The sequence below is a fragment of the Thamnophis sirtalis genome, unplaced genomic scaffold (genome assembly GCF_051295495.1).
Source record: "Thamnophis sirtalis isolate CommonGarterSnake01/CBP01778 unplaced genomic scaffold, rThaSir2_p1.2 scaffold_5, whole genome shotgun sequence".
NCBI lineage: Eukaryota > Metazoa > Chordata > Lepidosauria > Squamata > Natricidae > Thamnophis > Thamnophis sirtalis.
The window spans coordinates 20,161,286-20,179,638 of record NW_028261385.1 but is presented as its reverse complement, the minus strand read 5'-3'; the positions used below and the strand labels follow the sequence as shown (position 1 = coordinate 20,179,638).

Here is an 18,353-nt window from a genome sequence, read left to right as displayed (position 1 = left end):
TAGACCAGTGTTGCTCAATTTCAGGAACTTTAAAGTGGGCAGACTTCAACTCCCAGAATTAGTCAGCTGACTGGAATTCTGGGAATGGAAGTTGACCATTTTAAAGTTTCGAGATTGAGAAATACTACTTTACACCATCAAGTCTAAACCCCTATTTCTACCAATTAAAATATTCCCGTCAGATGGCTGTTTAGTCTTTGCTCCAATTTTTGAAATATTTAATGATTTGTTCTTAGATTAGATTATACAGATGATATAAAATCAACAACTTGGTCATGTACATTTGTAAAGGTTGAATTCTCCCTTCCACCTACCCCAATTGAATTCCCAATTGTCTTTGGTTACATAGACCAGAGTATATAACAAAGGGAATACTTAGCTCTGTTTAACTGGCTGAACTGGAAAACTGGAGCAAACAAGTTATGCTTGTCCTACTTTCCAGAGCACTGAGAAGCATCAGAAATGCAACAGTTATTAGAAATCACTGGAGGTTATTTTCAATATTTGTATTGATTTACAATTATACAGGTTGCAGAAGATAGAGGCTGTGCTTACCCCCTAGTTTAAGAAGGTTGGATAAAGATCTAGCAGATGGATTTGTACAATAGGCATTTATACAATAGCTCCTGGACTGTTGTTTATATTTTATATTATGTTATATTGTTTTTAAATGTTGTAGGCTGCCCACAGTCACTATTGTGAGATGGGTGGCTACATAAATCAAATCAATGAAAAATAACTATGTTTTGTATGACATGTGGTGGAGGTAGGTTCACTGACAAATGCACACTCGACAAAAGCGCGACCGACAAAACTGCGGCGAGAAAACTGCGAGTTCTAAATCGCGTCGACGAATGAGCGCAGAAGCGCGCTGACAAAAGCACACCTTCAACAAACAAGTAATAACCGCAAGTTCTAAACCTAACCCTAAACCTAACCCTAAACCTAACTCTAAACCTAACTCTAAACCTAATCCTAAACCTAACCCTAAACCTAACCCTAACCCTAAACCTAACCCTAAACCTAACCCTAAACCTAACCCTAAACCTTACCCTAAACCTAACCCTAAACCTAACCCTTACCTTAACTGAAATCCCTAAACCTAACCCTGAACGTAACCCTTACCTTAACTGAAATCGCGCTTTTGTGGGCACGTTTTTGTCGGCGCGTTGTTGTGGGAGCATTTATGACATCGCGGTTTTCTCACCGCCGTTTCATGGCACGCTTTTGTCGTGCGCACATTTTTCGGGTCACGGTGGAGGTATGGCATGTTAAACATGTCTCCCTGGAAACCAGAGATGACAACTTTAGCAAAGATTGAAGAACTGATGAATATAACAGTTCGACTGCAGAAAGTACGACTTCTGCAACAGAGTGGTCAATGCCTGGAATGCACTACCTGACTCTGTGGTTTCTTTTCCAGACTCCCAAAACTTTAACCCATTCCTAAGAGGTCTGTAAGGGGCGTGCAAAAGCGCACCAATTTGCCTACCGCCCCTGTCTTATGTTCCTTTTTATTCGTATCCATTTCATGTATTCATAATAATGTTTGTACTTATATGTGTTATCTAATACATGTTTGATTAAATAAATAAAAATAAAAAAATAAAATAAAATGAATGAATCAATCAATCAATCTTTGGAACCCCTCCAGTCTACGAAAGGATGGGAGATCACCAACATGTGCTCTGGATGGCTGCTCCTCACAAGAAGACTGCAGGATTCAGTTTTCCACAGGTTTGAGTTGAGTGTCAGGAGACAAAGGGATCAAATGTCAAGATCACAGCCACAGTGGAGCCTTTTAAAGGTTACTAAATTTGCTAACCTCTCTTCTAATCATTTTAGGTAATTGCTTCTTTAATTATCTTGAGGCTATTAGAAATCTTTGGAATGATAAGTTTGAAAAGCCATCTATAACATCTATTTTCATTTCTGAAAAAAGAACAATTATTTATAAGTTTAAGAACTTAAAGAATTTAAAATCAATGGCAGAAAACTACTTATGATTTTGAACCAAGAAAGTTAGAAACAAATTGAGGGTCCAAACAAATCAGAGTACTGAAGATTGGTACTGCAAGATTTTGGGATTAACTATATAAAATAAACCAGAATTATTTTGTCTAGTGTAAGTCATAACAGAGATTAGAGTCCTTATATTTTAAACTAGACACTAAAGGGACTAAAGATTTCAGGCCAAAGCAATAGCAATAGCAATAGCAGTTAGACTTACATACCGCTTCATAGGGCTTTCAGCCCTCTCTAAGCGGTTTACAGAGTCAGCATATTGCCCCCAACAACAATCCGGGTCCTCATTTTACCCACCTCGGAAGGATGGAAGGCTGAGTCAACCCTGAGCCGGTGAGATTTGAACAGCCGAACTGCAGAACTGTAGTCAGCTGAAGTAGCCTGCAGTGCTGCATTTAACCACTGCGCCACCTCGGCTCAAAGTGGGGGGGGGGAATGGTTTTGATTTACAAAATGATACAAAACACTGTAACATTTGAAATATTAAAGGAGATCTTAGAAGAATGAAGCCAGAAATTAGTAGCCACAATATCAACAATATTAGTAATAATATCTGCTTCTATGGATAGACTATGTTTAAATATATTTATGAAGAAAGGTCAGATATGAAACAAATCTTGCTTGATGCACAAATAGTAGAATCAGTAAAGTAGATTTTAAAAGTTCTTTAAAAGGATTTAGCAGTAGACAGTAGACTTAGCAGTAGACTTCAAGGTATAGAAGGATTTCAAAGTGAAAATATAAGTGGCAGGCCAAGAAAATGATCCTGATAAGGATTATTGGATATACAATAGAAGCTGGTTTAAGTTTTGAACATTAAAAGGGAAATATAAATAATAAACCAAGAAAATGACCTGGATAATGTTTGTTATTGGATTTACAAAGCAGGTTTATTAAAATCTTGAAGAAGCCTTTGCGATGGGACAAACAATTGAGGAGATCAAATCCTATCACAATCTTTGAATGAACCGGAAAGTACGGTTTTTAGAGGTAAAAGCGATGAAAATAAAGTTGGTTTATTTGATCAAGGTTAAATGTTTTTATGAAATTCTGGCCATGTTTTATGGACTTTTTGCTGATACCAGGACTGAGTTTATGTCTTAAGGGTTAGCTTATAGATGAAGGATGAGTTATGGGAAGAAAAGCAGAGGTGGGTTCCTACCAGTTTGGCCTGGTTTGGCCAAAATGGTAGTGGTAGGGTGGCCTGAGTTGCTGGAACCGGCAGCGATCCAGGCCTGCCACGCCCCCACGTACCCTGCAGATACACCGTCCCCACGCAGCTTGTCAGTTATGCTTTTGCTCGTCTGGAAGGGAGGTCTGCCTTAATAAGACCATGGTGGCTGGCCTGTTTGTCTTTCATTACATGGTATGTCCCCAAAACCAGTGTTTTTCAACCACTGTGCCGCGGCACACTAGTGTGCCGTGACATAGTGTAAGGTGTGCCGTGGGAAAATTACTTTATATATAGTCAATATAGGCACAGAGTTAAATTTTTAAAACATTTTCTAATGGTGGTGTGCCTCGTGATTTTTTTCATGAAAAAAGTGTGCCTTTGCACAAAAAAGGTTGAAAAACACTGCCCAAAACAATTGTTTAAACAGCATCTTTGAACAGGTTTCAAATCATGATAATCTGCATGGAGAGAACTTCTCTGGGTTGGAAGAGTTTCAAAGGAAATGCACCCCAGTTTTTTTTTAATCTCTTCCTGTGTGATGAGAAGCAACAGCTTGCTTTGTTTGTGTGGAAAGCAGCTTTTGCTGAAATCTGGAGTTATTAAAAGAGGTAGAGGGGGGGGGAACCCTGGTTCTTCCTGGGATGCATCCAAAAAGGAAAATTGTTCTTCCAAAGTTTCAGATCTGTTAAACAGTCAATGATGGAAAGTCCTTCTTGTCAAAGTTATAGTTGTTTAACAAATCATTTTAGAATTCCTGATCTTGAATCCCCACACTCATCTGAATTATGGCCCCATGCATATCAAGCCAACATGACTAAGTATCAAAGAAAATGGTTTCCATCCATCAGTATAAGGTTTTTTGCCAGATGTAAACAAACAAGGGGATAGAAGTCTGTAGAGATTCTCAGTCATCCAGGTCATGGTTGTCCCAAAGGTGCTTTTTTAGGAGGCAACTGGACTTTCTTGTTTTTTTCTTTTGAAGAAGCTTCTTCACCTCTGACAGGACAGTGAGGAATGGAAGGGGCTGCCATATCTTTAAGAATTGTGTAGGAAAGAATATTATAACTGCTGGGTCTTTTGTTACAGTAAAGCCACTGTGCGTTCTGAAATTCAGTTTTGGTCACCACGATGTAAAAAAGATGTGGAGACTCTAGAAAGAGTGCAGAGGAGAGCAACGAAGATGATTAGGGGACTGGAGGCTAAAACATATGAAGAACGGTTGCAGGAACTGGGTATGTCTAGTTACATGAAAAGAAGGACTAAGGGAGACATGATAGCAGTGTTCCAATATCTCAGGAAAGAAGAGGGAGTCAAACTATTCTCCAAGGAACCTGAGGGTAGAACAAGAAGCAATGGGTGGAAACTAATGAAGGAGAGAAGCAACTTAGAACTGAGGAGAAATTTCCTGACAGAACAATTAATTAGTGGAACAACTTGCCTCCAGAAGTTGTGAATGCTCCAACACTGGAAGTTTTTAAGAAGATGTTGGATAACTATTTGTCTGAAATGGTATAAGGTTTCCTGTCTAGGCAGGGAGTTGGACTAGAAGACCTCCAAGGTCCCTTCCAACTCTGTTATTCTATTCTATTCTATTCTATTCTATTCTATTCTATTCTATTCTATTCTATTCTATTCTATTCTATTCTATTCTATATATTATCCCTTCGCATTCAGAATCCTTTCCCACTGGCTATGCTGACTGTGGCTTCTGGGTGTTGTAGTCAAAACTAGCATCTTACTTTTGCTGTAGTGTAAAGTAAGAGCAAGTTTAACTCATAATTAGATATATTTTTTCTTAGCCGTGATTCCCACTGGCTTTCGACTTTGAAAACTCTCTGATTATATCAGCAGAACAAAGCTTCTCTAAAACCAAATAAGGCAGCATTTAATAAACTAGGATTAGACATATAACCTGCTTGCCTTTTTATCCCAAGGGTGGAATCAAAACGCAGGACCCAAAGCAAGTAATCAGGGCCCACTGCAGTGATTTATTAGACAGTACAACTGGAGAGATTTCTTTCCAGACAAATAGTAGGAGACACACCCCTGAAAACAAAGAGAAGCGCTCGTGTTTATACATTTCAGAAAGGAAAGGAAAATAGTGCATGCATACATATTCATAAGTAATAACGTAATCGATCTCAAGTTAATTCCTGCTTTTCTGTTATCTACAGAGAACAATGGTTTTAGTTAGGGGGAAAAATGCATCTTGAGAATCAGGTTGCTATGGGAATGTTCTGATAAAACTTGCCACAGGTTGTGGTGAGCTACAAGGACACATTCCTTATGTCTTAATTTGTCTGTTAAACAGTCCCTTTGTTGCCTGTATAGATGTTGACCTTGAGGGATGCAATAAACCAGTAAAGTTGCTGTGTGTATGGACTTTTAGCCACTCTATTAATAAAGAACTTCATCCAGGGTATCATAGAGGTAATCTACCTTTCATCCCCAAGTGTAACATGTATCCCATTGTGACTCTTTGGCCCCATAAACCATTATTAGGATTTTATCTTAATATTTTATCTCATATTGTCCACATACCTTATATGTATAGATGAGCTGGATACCCGTGCTTCCAGACGAAACTATGTGATTGGGCTATGCAGGAGAAATTTGGTTCACAATCCGTTGGCTCACTGGTAATTGGTGATTGAAACACATAAGGGAATATAATTCCCATTGCCTTGCGTCTGGAAGCAGTTCCATAGGTGGAAGGCGTAGACATTTTGGTGAGGTACTGACGTTTAGTAATGTAAGCGGCCCCAGACCGCTCCTGAGTGAAAGCGTGGAACATCTGCCAGTTTGAACTGAGGTAATGGGACATGAGGCAACTGGCAGTTGGAACAGAGTTCTTTTCAGATGGGGAGGGGGAGTAGAATGTCTAATTCCTTAGCATCAGAGCATGTTAATATAAGGCAACTGGCAGTTGGAACAGAGATCTTTTCAGGTGGGCAGGGGGAGTAGAACTCCTTAGCATCAGAGCTTGTTAATTAATATAAAAGAAATACTAATGATCTGCTGGTCATTTCAAAAAATCCTTTCTTAGTGAGCACCTAAAAGCCAAAGGAACATACGTGCCGAATTTCAAGTTTGTAGGCTTTAGAGTTCTGGAGATTTCAGAGTGAGTGGTACTTGCTTTTTATTTATATAGATTTGCTGGTGGTTTATTTAAACTTTACCCATGATTGCAGGTGCCACGTGCTAAATGAACAAATAAATAAAAACTGTTCCATTCGTCCAAAAATTGATTTTTCCTACACAAGGCTAGTACACCCAGCTCCAAAGCAGTCATCTGGAATATGATAACAATAGGCTCCACTCAAGCCAATGTGGACAGTAGTGGGAGATGTTGGAATAGCCATTTGGATGGCTGGTGGTTCTCTGTGCTGATCTCAGAATTAGGAAAAGGAGCAGATAGAAGCAAATGCTGGTCTAGAACTTGTCAATGTGAGAAGTGCCACCTTGGCACACTCCTGCACGCATAAATGTCCCAGACTTCCCTTTCATTTAAAAATATCTCAATTTTCACTGTAAGATCACTTTTATCTCAGTCTAATTAAGAATCAGCACAGCAGAAGGAAGACATTTCTGTTATATAAAGTCAGCAACCACTGAAAATAGGCAAAGGTATAGAAAGCAAAGAGTTTAGTTTCATAAGCAAGGTTCCAAGCTGCTTAATAATGATTCTGGAGAGAAATTCAACCAGACTGAGCAAAAAGCTTTTATTGGCCCGTGGGGACTGCTATCAACTTGTTTTAATCCCATTAGTCTAACTTCTTAGTTTGAGTCCTTAAATGTCTATGAAAACGATAGGGGCTTATTAGGTAGTATGAATGATTTATAGTGGGAAAATTGGCTTGGCTTTGTGTTCTGGTTTTTCTCCAGCCACGAACAGAGTTGTAGAAAGTCATCTTTGGTGTGTGTGTTTGTGTGTGTGTGTGTTTGTACACACTTTCACAGACATATTGTACTAATGGAAAGCTACAGAATATAATAAATATCTTTGGAGTTCCCTTGAAGGGACTTGAGCTGATTAGCAAGCACAGTTTCTCATTGTGAATTTTATGGACATCAAATGAAAATGTTTTGACATTTTAATGAAAAACATCATCAAAAAAGCACAACAAAGAATGTTCTTTCTGCGCCAACTCAGAAAGCTCAAACTGCCCAAAGAGCTGCTGATACAGTTCTACAGAGGAATCATTGAGTCTGTCATCTGCAACTCTATAACGGTCTGGTTTGGTTCTGCAACCCAACAAGACAGACACACATTCTTCAGAGGATAATCAAGGAACTGCAGAAAAAAACAATTACTACCAACTTGCTTTCTATTGAGGACCCGTACACTGCACGAGTTAAAAAGAGGGCTGTGAAAATATCTACAGACTGCTCACATCCTGGATATAAATTGTTTCAACTTCTACTCTCAAAATGACACTGCACACCAGAACAACTAGACACAAGGACAGCTTTCCCCCCCAAACGCCATCACTCTGCTAAACAAATAATTCCCTCGACACTGTCAAACTATTTACTAAGTCTGCATTACTATTACTATTAGTCTTCTCATCGTTCCTATCACCCATTTCCTCCCACTTATGACTGTAACTTTGTTGCTTGTATCCTTACAATTTATATTAATTGTTTCCTAGTATGATTTGATTGCTTATTTGTACCCTATGACTCAGGGGTGGGTTCCGGATTCCGTTCCAACCGATACGGTTGGAACAGCCCCGGCATCACCCACATGGACATGCACGGTGCTCGGGCACAGGCACGCGGTGTGTGCATGCATCATACTTGCGCGATGCTCCAGCTGCTCAGTGGAGCATCACGCAGGTGCCCTACGGGCCATGCGCGTGCATAGAAGCACCAAAGGCTTGAAGGACAGGTAAGGAACTCAGTTGGGCGGATGGGCCCTCCGGAGCACCTTACCAGAACGGTACCTGGTGCTCCGGGCAGCCTCTGGTACGCCCATACCAGGGTGTACCGCCTGCAACCCACCACTGCTATGACTATCATTAATTGTTGTACCTTATGATTCTTGATGAATGTATCTTTTCTTTTACGTACACTGAGAGCATATGCACCAAAGACAAATTCCTTGTGTGTCCAATCACACTTGGGCGATAAAGAATTCAATTCAATTCAATTCAATGTAATTCTAGTCTACTCTAGTCTATTCAAAGCATACTGGCAAAGCTTGGTCTGGTGAGTTCTGAGTTTATAGTCAGCGTGCCGAGGACTTCACTGAATGTAATCTAAATGAGTTGGCTAGGCCAACATAGAAATGGGGCATCACATTCACACAAGACAGCAAAGCTGAGGCCTGAGAAAATGAAACCCAGAGAAGCATTTTAAAGGCTGTCTACTAACGTCGTTATCAGAGAATTCAACACTCCATTAACTCAACCACATTTTCCATATATGGAAGTGAAGTTGCGCCCTGGTGTATCATCTGTAACAATCCCAGAAGGACCAGAAAAGTAATAAAAGTTTGTGAAGTTCGAAAGTTTTCAAAGTGATTTAATTTAATCACTGGAAAATTAGTCTTCTTCAACGGTTGGTGAAGTCAAAGTTTCATTGAATTGCAGTACACTTTCAAACTTTTTGCTTTACTCTGATCTATTTGTGTTCAGAGTATATAACCCATTCACATATAGGGCCTCTAGGTAACATATATTCCTAAAATTTAATGTATTGTTCAGTCTATCCTTTAAAATCCATTAAGTCCCAGAAGTTTAAAGCCATATATCCTAAATCTCCTCCTTAACCATAACAAGGAAGAGGGCGAGTTTCACCTTTGATTATTCTTCTGTTTAGGGATCACCATAATTAACTGAGGGATGCGGTGGCTCAGTTGCTAAGATGCTGAGCTTGTCGATCAGAAAGGTCGGCAGTTCGGCGCTTCAAATCCCTAGCACCGCGTAACAGAGTGAGCTCCCATTACTTGTCCCAGCTTCTGCCAACCTAGCAGTTCGGAAGCATGTAAAAATGCAAGGAGAAAAATAGGAACCACCTTTGGTGGGAAGGTAACAGTGTTCCATGTGCCTTCAGCATTTAGTCATGCCGGCCACATGACCACGGAGACATCTTGAGACAGTACTGGCTCTTTGGCTTTGAAACTGAGATGAATACCGCCCCTAGAGTTGGGAACCACTAGCACATATGCGCGAGGGGAACCTTTAACTTATCATTAACTATTGATGATTAACATATCTGTGGTGAGATTTGCAAAGTATCTCCCACTGAGAAACTAAGAGTGATAGGTTTTGTCAGGTGCAAAGAACCAGAACAACGCAGCAAGCTGTTCAAAATAGCATCTTTATTGTTGCGTACCTATTTACAAGAATCTCACTAGACTCTCGGGAACAGGCAGATAAAGGCTACAGGAATTTGGGGTGTGGTGGGGGTGTCTGGCCTCTGTCACTTCCTTCCCTGCAAAGACTCCTAGCTCATCAGTCTTTTCACTCCTGTGGAATCTCCTAGCGGGAGATTCAACCACACTACTCTCTATTGAATTACAATGAACACAAGTTCACCAGTGGGTTTCAACAGGAAGCGTAACTATCTAACTTGTTTGAATGACAAAAACATATTAATCTCACAACACATGGCTAAACTCACCAGGATTTCAATTGCAAAACGGTTAGAATCTTAGACAAGGTCAAATCCAAAAATATTAGAGCCGTGATGGCGAACCTATGGCAGGCGTGCCAGTGGTGGCATGCAGAGCGCTCTCTGCTGGCACATGCACCATCGCCACAGGTCAGATCTCTCTGTGGCATTTCTTTCGTGAACTTCGGTTTCCCTGCAAATGATGAAACAGAAGCTCACAAAAGAAAAAGATCTTACCTCTTGCCACACTGCCAGTGTTGGGATGCCATGCCTCCCACCAGCCAGCTGGTCTTTGAGTCTCTGCTGAGCATGCACACGTCGACACATGTCCACACATGTGTGTGTGCACATATCCGTGCATGCACGCGCTCACACTTTTCAGTTTGGGAATGCGCAGACCCACAGTTTGAGCACTTGGTATCTAAAAAGTTTGCCATCACTGAGAATTCCTGATAGCTTGGAATTCAGATCCATCTCCTAGAAAAATGAAACATCCTAGGAAATATGGAAAAGGCAGAATATTATATTTCTCTGGATCAGAAATGGAGAAACATGTTTTGAGGCAGGAAACAAACTCACTCTTATAGCCCAAACCAGTCTATTCTACATAACAAAGATCTCTCCCTTCAGCTCCAGGGTGATGAGATTAAGGCATGATAGTATTAGCCCTTTACCCATCTCACCACAGGGCAGCTGGGAAGAAGCAATTCTCAACCAAATTTGACTCAAAGCACAACCTAAAGAGTTGTCCATGCATGGCCCCATGGGAATCTGACAACCAATCAGAATGTATTTCTTACACAAGAACAGGAATCAGAGAGGCGGGGCCGAACAGAGAGTATAAAGCCAGGAACTCTCAGCCCTTCTCACTCTCTTCTTCACCCAACAGGGAAGCACGTGTTCCCCCTTTTCTGTTCAGGAGCTCAAGCCATGGGATCCTGTCCACCATTAAAACCATATTTCCAAGCAGCCTCCATGTCTCCAGGGTCTTTTCCCCCACTTGGAACTGAACCCAGAAGGACATTTCTTCCAACACAAGCAACATGGTTATAATCATAAGTGGAAAGAGTCAGGTACTAGGAAGGAAGAGAAGAATAATAGTAATACGGTCTTAGTAGGTAATATGACAGTGTTGAGGGAATTATTTGTTTAGCAGAGTGATGGCATTCAGGAAAAAAAAAGCTCCTTGTGTCTAGTTGTTTTGGTGCCCTATGGTGTCGTTTGGAGGGTAGGAGTTGAAACAATTTATATCCAGGATGTGAGGGGTCTGTAGATATTTTCACAGCCCTCTTTTTGACTCGTGCAGTATACAGCTCCTCAGTGGAAGGCAGGTTGGTAGCAATGGCTTTTTCTGCAGTTCTAATTATCCGTTGTCTGTTATAGTAGTCTGTTAGTAGCCATTGGTTTTTTCTGGTTAGCCAAAGTATCCTCCTAGCAAGCACAGCAATTTGGCCGTGAAACCAGGCACCCTTTGTGGGGGCTGGCTTGATATTCATTCTGGATACTTTTAAGCCGAACTGAAGAAACTCCGCAGCCCTCCTAACTCTGCGTTTCTGTGATGCTTTGAATTTTAGCCAGGAGGAAACAGTCCCCAAAACGCGCGCCCAACCTTGGCCGATGTAAAAGTTGTGGACTTCAACTCCCAGAATTCTGGCTGGGGAGTTCTGGCTGGGGAATTGTGGGAGTTGAAGTCCACCGGTCTTAAAGTTGCCAAGGTTGGACATTCCTGCCCTAGAAGAGGAGCTGAAATAGGGTGGGCGGGCGTCTTTTCCTTTTTTGGTCCAGCAGCCCTGCATTCTGCCACATGTGTATGAAAAAGGACTCCTTACCAGCTGCCTCTTAGACCCTCCTTCTCCCCCGAAATCAGACACCAAGACTTCTAATCACTCCTCCTGCCAGGGGGGAAAAACCAACAAAAACCAGTCCCGTCTTTTCTCATTAAGAACAGATTCTTCTCCTCTTCCTTCCCCCCGCCACTTTTTTTTTCTTTGAACATTAATTTTCACCGTCCTTGACCATACAATGTGACTGGGTGCTTCCCTCCTCCTCCCCCCTTACTATTTAGTCATTTTTAAATAAAGAAAAGACCGTTTGGGTTTCCTGCATCCAAAACATGCCATGTACCCTAAGAACTTGGATTGCAAACTTTTCCTTTTGGGTTCACCTCCTTAATATCCAGGGATTGTGCTATGCTAGGACTCCTCCACCCGGGAGATTTGTCTTCCCAGACCAGAAGCAAGGTCAGTAGCTTTTTGTATTTTTTTTGTTTTTGTTTTAAAATGACAATCGCTGCCTTAAAGCGGAGGAAAATGGGGCATCTCTCTTCCACATTTCCTGCGCTCTGGATCTTAAGTTTGCAAAACAAAGGACCCCCCCTCAGCAAGTAAGTCGCTAAAGTTTCTCCTCCTGTGAATTGATCCAAGCTCTTTGGAATTTATTTCTGGATTTATTGTATATCCTATGTAAAATGCGTCTTCTGGGGGGAAAAAACCCCAATCACTGCCCACCGCAGCTCCTTAATGGAGGCAGAAACATTGCAGAAGATTTTAAACCGCAGAGACATTCACAAATCATCTCCCCTCCTACAAAATTGGAGCTTGGTCGAAATTGCAATTATTATTGCCCCATCCTCCTTGCAGCCAGTTAACTGGTGACCTTGTCTCTTCCAAGCTGCAATGACAAAAGAAAAAAAATGGCTCATTGATGATCATTTGCCTAGAAAAATCAGCTTCGCCCCAGAAACCACTCTGAATGGGATTTTGAACAACTCTGTTTTTCCGGTTGCAGTTTCCTAAACTCGGACTGAGTTTGAGCAGTTGATTCATCCGTCAATTTTTTAAAAAAGCGTTTGACTCAAGAAAAAAAAAGTAATAATGAAGAAAAAGGGCCTTCGTCTTCCCAGAAACAGTTTTATTATGACAGGTCTATAAGCTGCACAAATCCAGCAAAGGGACCCTAGAGCTGTTTATTGTTCATAGCCATTGATTTTGCATGAATAAGGAATTGTTTTGACCTGACCCTCCCCCCCCCCCGCCCCAATTTGCACATCCTGGGACTTGCACTTAAATAATACCGATGGGGTTGGTTAATATTTTCACAGCTGTTGATTGTACAATTTGAACAGCATGTTTGACAGTCAGGTGCTTGCACATTGTAATGGATTTGATTCTGTTAAAGACTCATCTGCAAGTACTACTCCATTTCTTTCGTACAGGTAATCCTTGATTTATAACAGTTCGTTTAGTGACGGTTACAAGTTAAAAAGCACTGAAAATAGCAATAGCACTTAGACATATACCACATCACAGTGCTTTAAAGCCCTCTCTAAACAGTTTACGGAGTCAGCATATTTTCCCCAACAATCTGGGTCCTCATTTTACGGAAGGCTGGAAGGCTGGGTCAACCATGAGCCACTCAGGATTGAACTGCTGCCAGAATTAGCCCGCAATACTACATTTTAACCACTGTGCCAGCAAGGTTCCTAAGCTGTGACTAAAAAGGCGGCTAATGACTGTTTTTCTCACTTTGTCACATCCACAGGGTCATGGGATCAAAATACAGACACATGGCAACTGGGTCCTTGTTATGATGGGGTCATGTGATCACCTTTTGTGACCTGACAAGCAAAGTCAATGGGGAAAGAATATTCATGTAATAACCATGTTATTACTGTTATTAAATGTTAACAACTATGGCAAGAAAAGCCATAAAATGGGGCAAACATCACCTAACAAAGGTCTCATTTAGCAGCCTTTATATAGGGGAGTCTTAGAAGAGAAAGCAGACTTTATACAGTACAAATTACACACAAATTATGATCCCTTAGAACAAAGATAGCATATTCAGTTGCACCTGAATGTTCTGCTAGAATACGTGAATGCTTTAGATGTATGTCTAATTGAGGGAACTAATCTATAACTAGCTTACTCCAACTTTTGCCAACCCTGCTGCCTCTAAGAAGGGATTGGGACTGTAATTGCCAGAATTCCCAAAAAGAATGGCATGCCACTGGCTGGAAATGGTGGCACTTGCAAACAACCAATATATTTGAAAAGCTGCATTAACTTCTGGGCTGCATCTAGAAGAGTGGAAATCATCATTATTATCAATATCTGGTCCTTGAATCTTTGGGGCCAGCAGTTTCTACTGGAGGATATCAGATAATGATGCTCCAAGTAGTTCCTAAGGAAAGTGTATCTATGTTTTTTATATATTTACAGTATGTTGTATTGTGCAATACCAATACATACAGATTAAAGGGAAAGGTTCCCCTTGCACATATGTGCTAGTCGTTCCCAACTCTAGGAGGCGGTGCTCATCTCCGTTTCAAAGCCGAAGAGCCAGTGCTGTCTGAAGACGTCTCCGTGGTCACGTGGCCAGCATGACTAAATGCCGAAAGCACACGGAACGCTGTTACCTTCCCACCAAAGGTGGTCCCTATTTTTCTACATGCATTTTTACATACTTTCGAACTGCTAGGTTGGCAGAAGCTGGGACAAGTAAAGGGAATTCATTCCGTTACACAGTGCTAGGGATTCGAACCGCTGAACTGCTGACTTTTCTGATGGACAAGCTCAGTGTTTTAACCACTGAGCCACCACGCCCCTTAATATACAGATTAGATCTGTTCATAATTTACTATTAATACGCATAGCATCCTGTTTACTAGCCTCAGAAGTCTTACAATCATATAGATGTAGGATTTGGTGTATCTCTCATTCACTGATTTCAACATGTATTTGAAAGTGGACTAGAAGTAAGAAAGCGGAAGGAGAGATTCCTTCCTCCATTTATTTTAGTTCGGATAGTAAGTACTCAAGATGATTTAAGAATATCTCAGCTAAAAAAGGTTTAGGGCTACTTCGCATCAGTATTCCTGTGTGATCTGAACTCAACCCCTGCTGATTTCACTGGCAACACTAAGTCACTGCCTTTTTTTGAATGTTTCTTTGTATTTCTCAGTCTAGTTCTGGACTTTCACAGTAGTCTCTCACTGAAATATTATTCAAATAGAACCCTGATTACATTAGCGAGATTATTCAAGGTCAGCTAGGTGCTACCTTTGTTAGAAAAATTTGTTGGAAAAATAGCATGAACTACATAAGAGGAAATTGTGCAAAGAATAATTTTAGATGGAATTCATCAGAACAAAATGACTTGATGAGGACAAGCTGAACTTCATGAAAATATTTTATTTATATATTTGAAATGAAACTAAAACAAAATATTCTCATGATGACCCCATAAGGTTCATCTTGTCCTATGTGTTATTTACATTGTCCTTTAGGTAACGCAGAAAATAAAAACAGTTTTAAGAATTCATTATGCCAATTAAAAAGCATTAACGTGGAAAGTAAAACACAAACTATTACAAAGCTTGGCTCGTCCTCCAGATATGTTGGCTAGAAATTCTGGAAGCTGTAGCTCTAATATTATCTGGAGGATCATAAGATGAGGTTAGCTGACCTTAAAGAATGAAATATTTCCTAGAGATGAATTCCAGACAATGAGGAAACTGCTAAAATTAAAGTATAAAAAGCTAATCTTTATGATATTGATTAGATCCATAATTTATGTATTTATCTACTTGCTAAATTTATTTGCTGCCCATATCACATCTCACCATGAGGCTATTCTGGGCAGCTTACAACAATAATACAAGGGAAAAAAAGATAAAACATGTAAACATAAGAAGAGCAAAGGAATGAAACAAAAATAAAACATGGAAATAACAATAGCAAATTGTTATATACCACTTTTCAGTGCTTTTACAGCCCTCTCTAAGTGGTTTACAGAGTCAGCCTATTGCCCCCAACAATTTGGGTCGTCATTTTACCAACCTTGGAAGGAGAGAAGGCTCAGTCAACCTTGAGCTGGTCAGAATCGAACTGGTGGCAGTTGGCAGAATTAGCCTGCAGTACTGCATTCTAACCACCTGCACCATCACAGCTCTTGTACAATAATATGAAATTAAAGAAGATGGATGGAACGAGAGCAGGAAACCCAAGTGAGGTCAGCTAATTAGCGTAGTCCAATAGCCACCTCTAGTGTGGAACTCCCCCATTTGGTTCCTAGGCCAACTAGGAGAGCCAGGTCTTCAGGCCCTTTGGAAGGATAGGAGGGTGGGGGCAAACCCTACTCGGAGGGGACAGGATGTTCCAATTCAGTTCAAACCTTTATTGTTAGAGTACAACATGTGTACAATGAGATTGGCTGAGCCTCCCTTCATGCACCTGCACCTCCAACACAATACAACTCATGGTGGAAGACAAAAAAAATAAATCCCTAGCCCAGTGAATCCTGCTAACAAACACCCAGTCCTATTGCACCATGTGAACTTATTTCACGTCGCGCCGGCCTCGCAAGCCAATCGTACTATGTTGGTGTAAGGTTATTTTTCATTCAGGAGTCTGACGGATAAAAACTGTTCTTCAGCCTGTTTGTGCGGCTGCCTATGCTTCTATATCTCCTTCCAGATGATAGGAGAATAAAGAAGGGCTGACCAGGGTATGAGTCGTCCCTGAGGATTTTCCTCACTCTCCTAAGGCAGCGACCCAGTGGTGGATTCCGGATCCCGTTGCAATTCGTACACTGCAACGGGGCCCAGCGTCCATCATGTGGACATGCGCAGCATGCGTGCAGTGTGCACATGCGTACTTACCGCCCGCAATGTTCCAGCTGCTCAGCGGAGTGTCACACAGGCACCGTACGCTCTGTGTGCATGCGCAAAAGCCCCGATCAGCTCAAATACCAGTAAGGAGTGCGGGCGAGCGGGTGGGCCCTCCGAAGCATTGTACCGGAATGGTACCTGGTGCTCCCAGCAGGCACCGGTACTCCTGTATCGGGGCGTACCAGTCATATCCCACCACTGCAGTGACCCCTAGTGATGTCATCTAGTGGGATCAAGGGACAGCCCACAATGTTTTGTGCTGTGCTGACCACCGTCTGTAATGCCTTTCTATCCATGGCTGTCAAGGCAGCACACCATACCGTAATGCAATGAGTGAGGACACTTTTCTATTGTGGACCAGTAAAAGGAGGTCATCAGTTGTTGTTCCAAGACTCTAAGGAAGTGGAGTCTCTGTTGGGTCTTTCTGGCCACCTGGGTCATGTTGATTTTCCAGGTGAGATCTTCGCTGAGATGGACTTTGAGGAATTTAAAGGAGGAAACTCTCTCCACACAGCCCCCCTCGATGTTAAGTGGGGCAGGTTCCTCTGCCTTCTTCCGGAAGTCCAACACCATCTCCTTTGTCTTGCTGATGTTTAGGTGCAGGTTGTTTTCTAAGCACCATGTGGATAGTTTTTGAACCTCCACCCTGTACGGTGCTACAGCTGATAAAGTTCATCTGAATCCTTCCTTGATTCATAGACCGATAATAAACTAAGAGTTTCTGAAAATGCTGGGCATTTAAAAGCAACAACGATCTTGCCCCACAGTTAACTAATCTCGCTTAGGAGCTGCCACATGGCTGTTATTAGGTACGCTGAGGAGAAAGATCTCATTTACCATCGACCTATTGAAATCAAATCATAATTAATTTATTTCAATAGATATATTTTAAGCAGGATATAAACACAATGTCTCAAAAGTGCTTCAGTGGTTCAGACCAGAGGTGGGTTCCTACCAGTTCGGCCCGGTTCGGCTTAGTAGGTAGTAACTCGGCTGGACACGTGCTCGAACCAGTTCTATCCTTGGGACTGCCATCTTGATTTTCTGCTCTGCACATGAACAGAAGAATCTTCACTGAAAAAAATGTATTTTTTCCCTTTTTAAATGTTTTGCATATGCACAGACCCTTTTTAGGTGCAAATGCGTACGAACAAAAATTTTGAGCGCCGAACCGGTAGTAATGCTGGCAGGAACCCACCCCTGGTTCAGACATTGAATTTGGCATGGAAATAATGGCATAATGTTATACACTGTAAATATATCCAACTCTAATATTAACAGTGATCACTTTTTAAAAAAGCAACGTTTTGACTCTCTTTTTTTTTTTATTCCCTAGATCAATTTGTTAAAGCGCTGCAAGATTACCAAGTGGTTGGCCCAGAAAGAGTTGATGGAGATGGACGTTTTCTCTCCTACCATTTACATCTCCATGCTTCAAACGTCAGAGAGAAAAGAGACTCCAGGAGAAGGGACAGTAAAGCATATTATAAAATTAGGCACAAAAACAAGGATCTCTTCTTCGACTTAACTCTTCACCGAGAGCTACTGTCCAATAATTATGTTCTGGAAAAGCGCTATGGCAACTATCATGGTGCTAAGATCACGCCAAGCGTAGCCACGTCATGTCACCTTCTTGGGACGGTCATGGATTCTGACTCCAGGAGTGGAAGAGCAGCGATCAGTACTTGCAATGGGCTAGTAAGTGACTGAGTTATTTGGAAATCTTTATCACCCTTTGTAATTGTAAAAGGAAGATAGTCTGAAACCAGCCCAACTTTAGAAACTATTCATAAAAAAGGAAACTGGTTTTAAAATTGACCAAAATAGTGTTATAGGAAGAATTACCTGGTACCAGGGGTGAAATGC

At 41.3% G+C, this 18,353-nt stretch overlaps 1 protein-coding gene across 1 annotated transcript in view; it reads left to right on the top strand.

The window, feature by feature from the left end:
- The first annotated feature begins 11,620 nt into the window (after window positions 1-11,620).
- The window catches only part of ADAMTS12 (ADAM metallopeptidase with thrombospondin type 1 motif 12), a 173,990-nt gene continuing 167,257 nt past the window's right edge, over window positions 11,621-18,353 (top strand). The window contains exons 1-2 of the mRNA XM_087715390.1: window positions 11,621-12,057; window positions 17,824-18,185. Coding sequence (XP_087571516.1) covers window positions 11,931-12,057; window positions 17,824-18,185 — 489 coding nt within the window. The 5' untranslated portion in view covers window positions 11,621-11,930. The remainder of the gene's footprint in view (window positions 12,058-17,823; window positions 18,186-18,353) is intronic.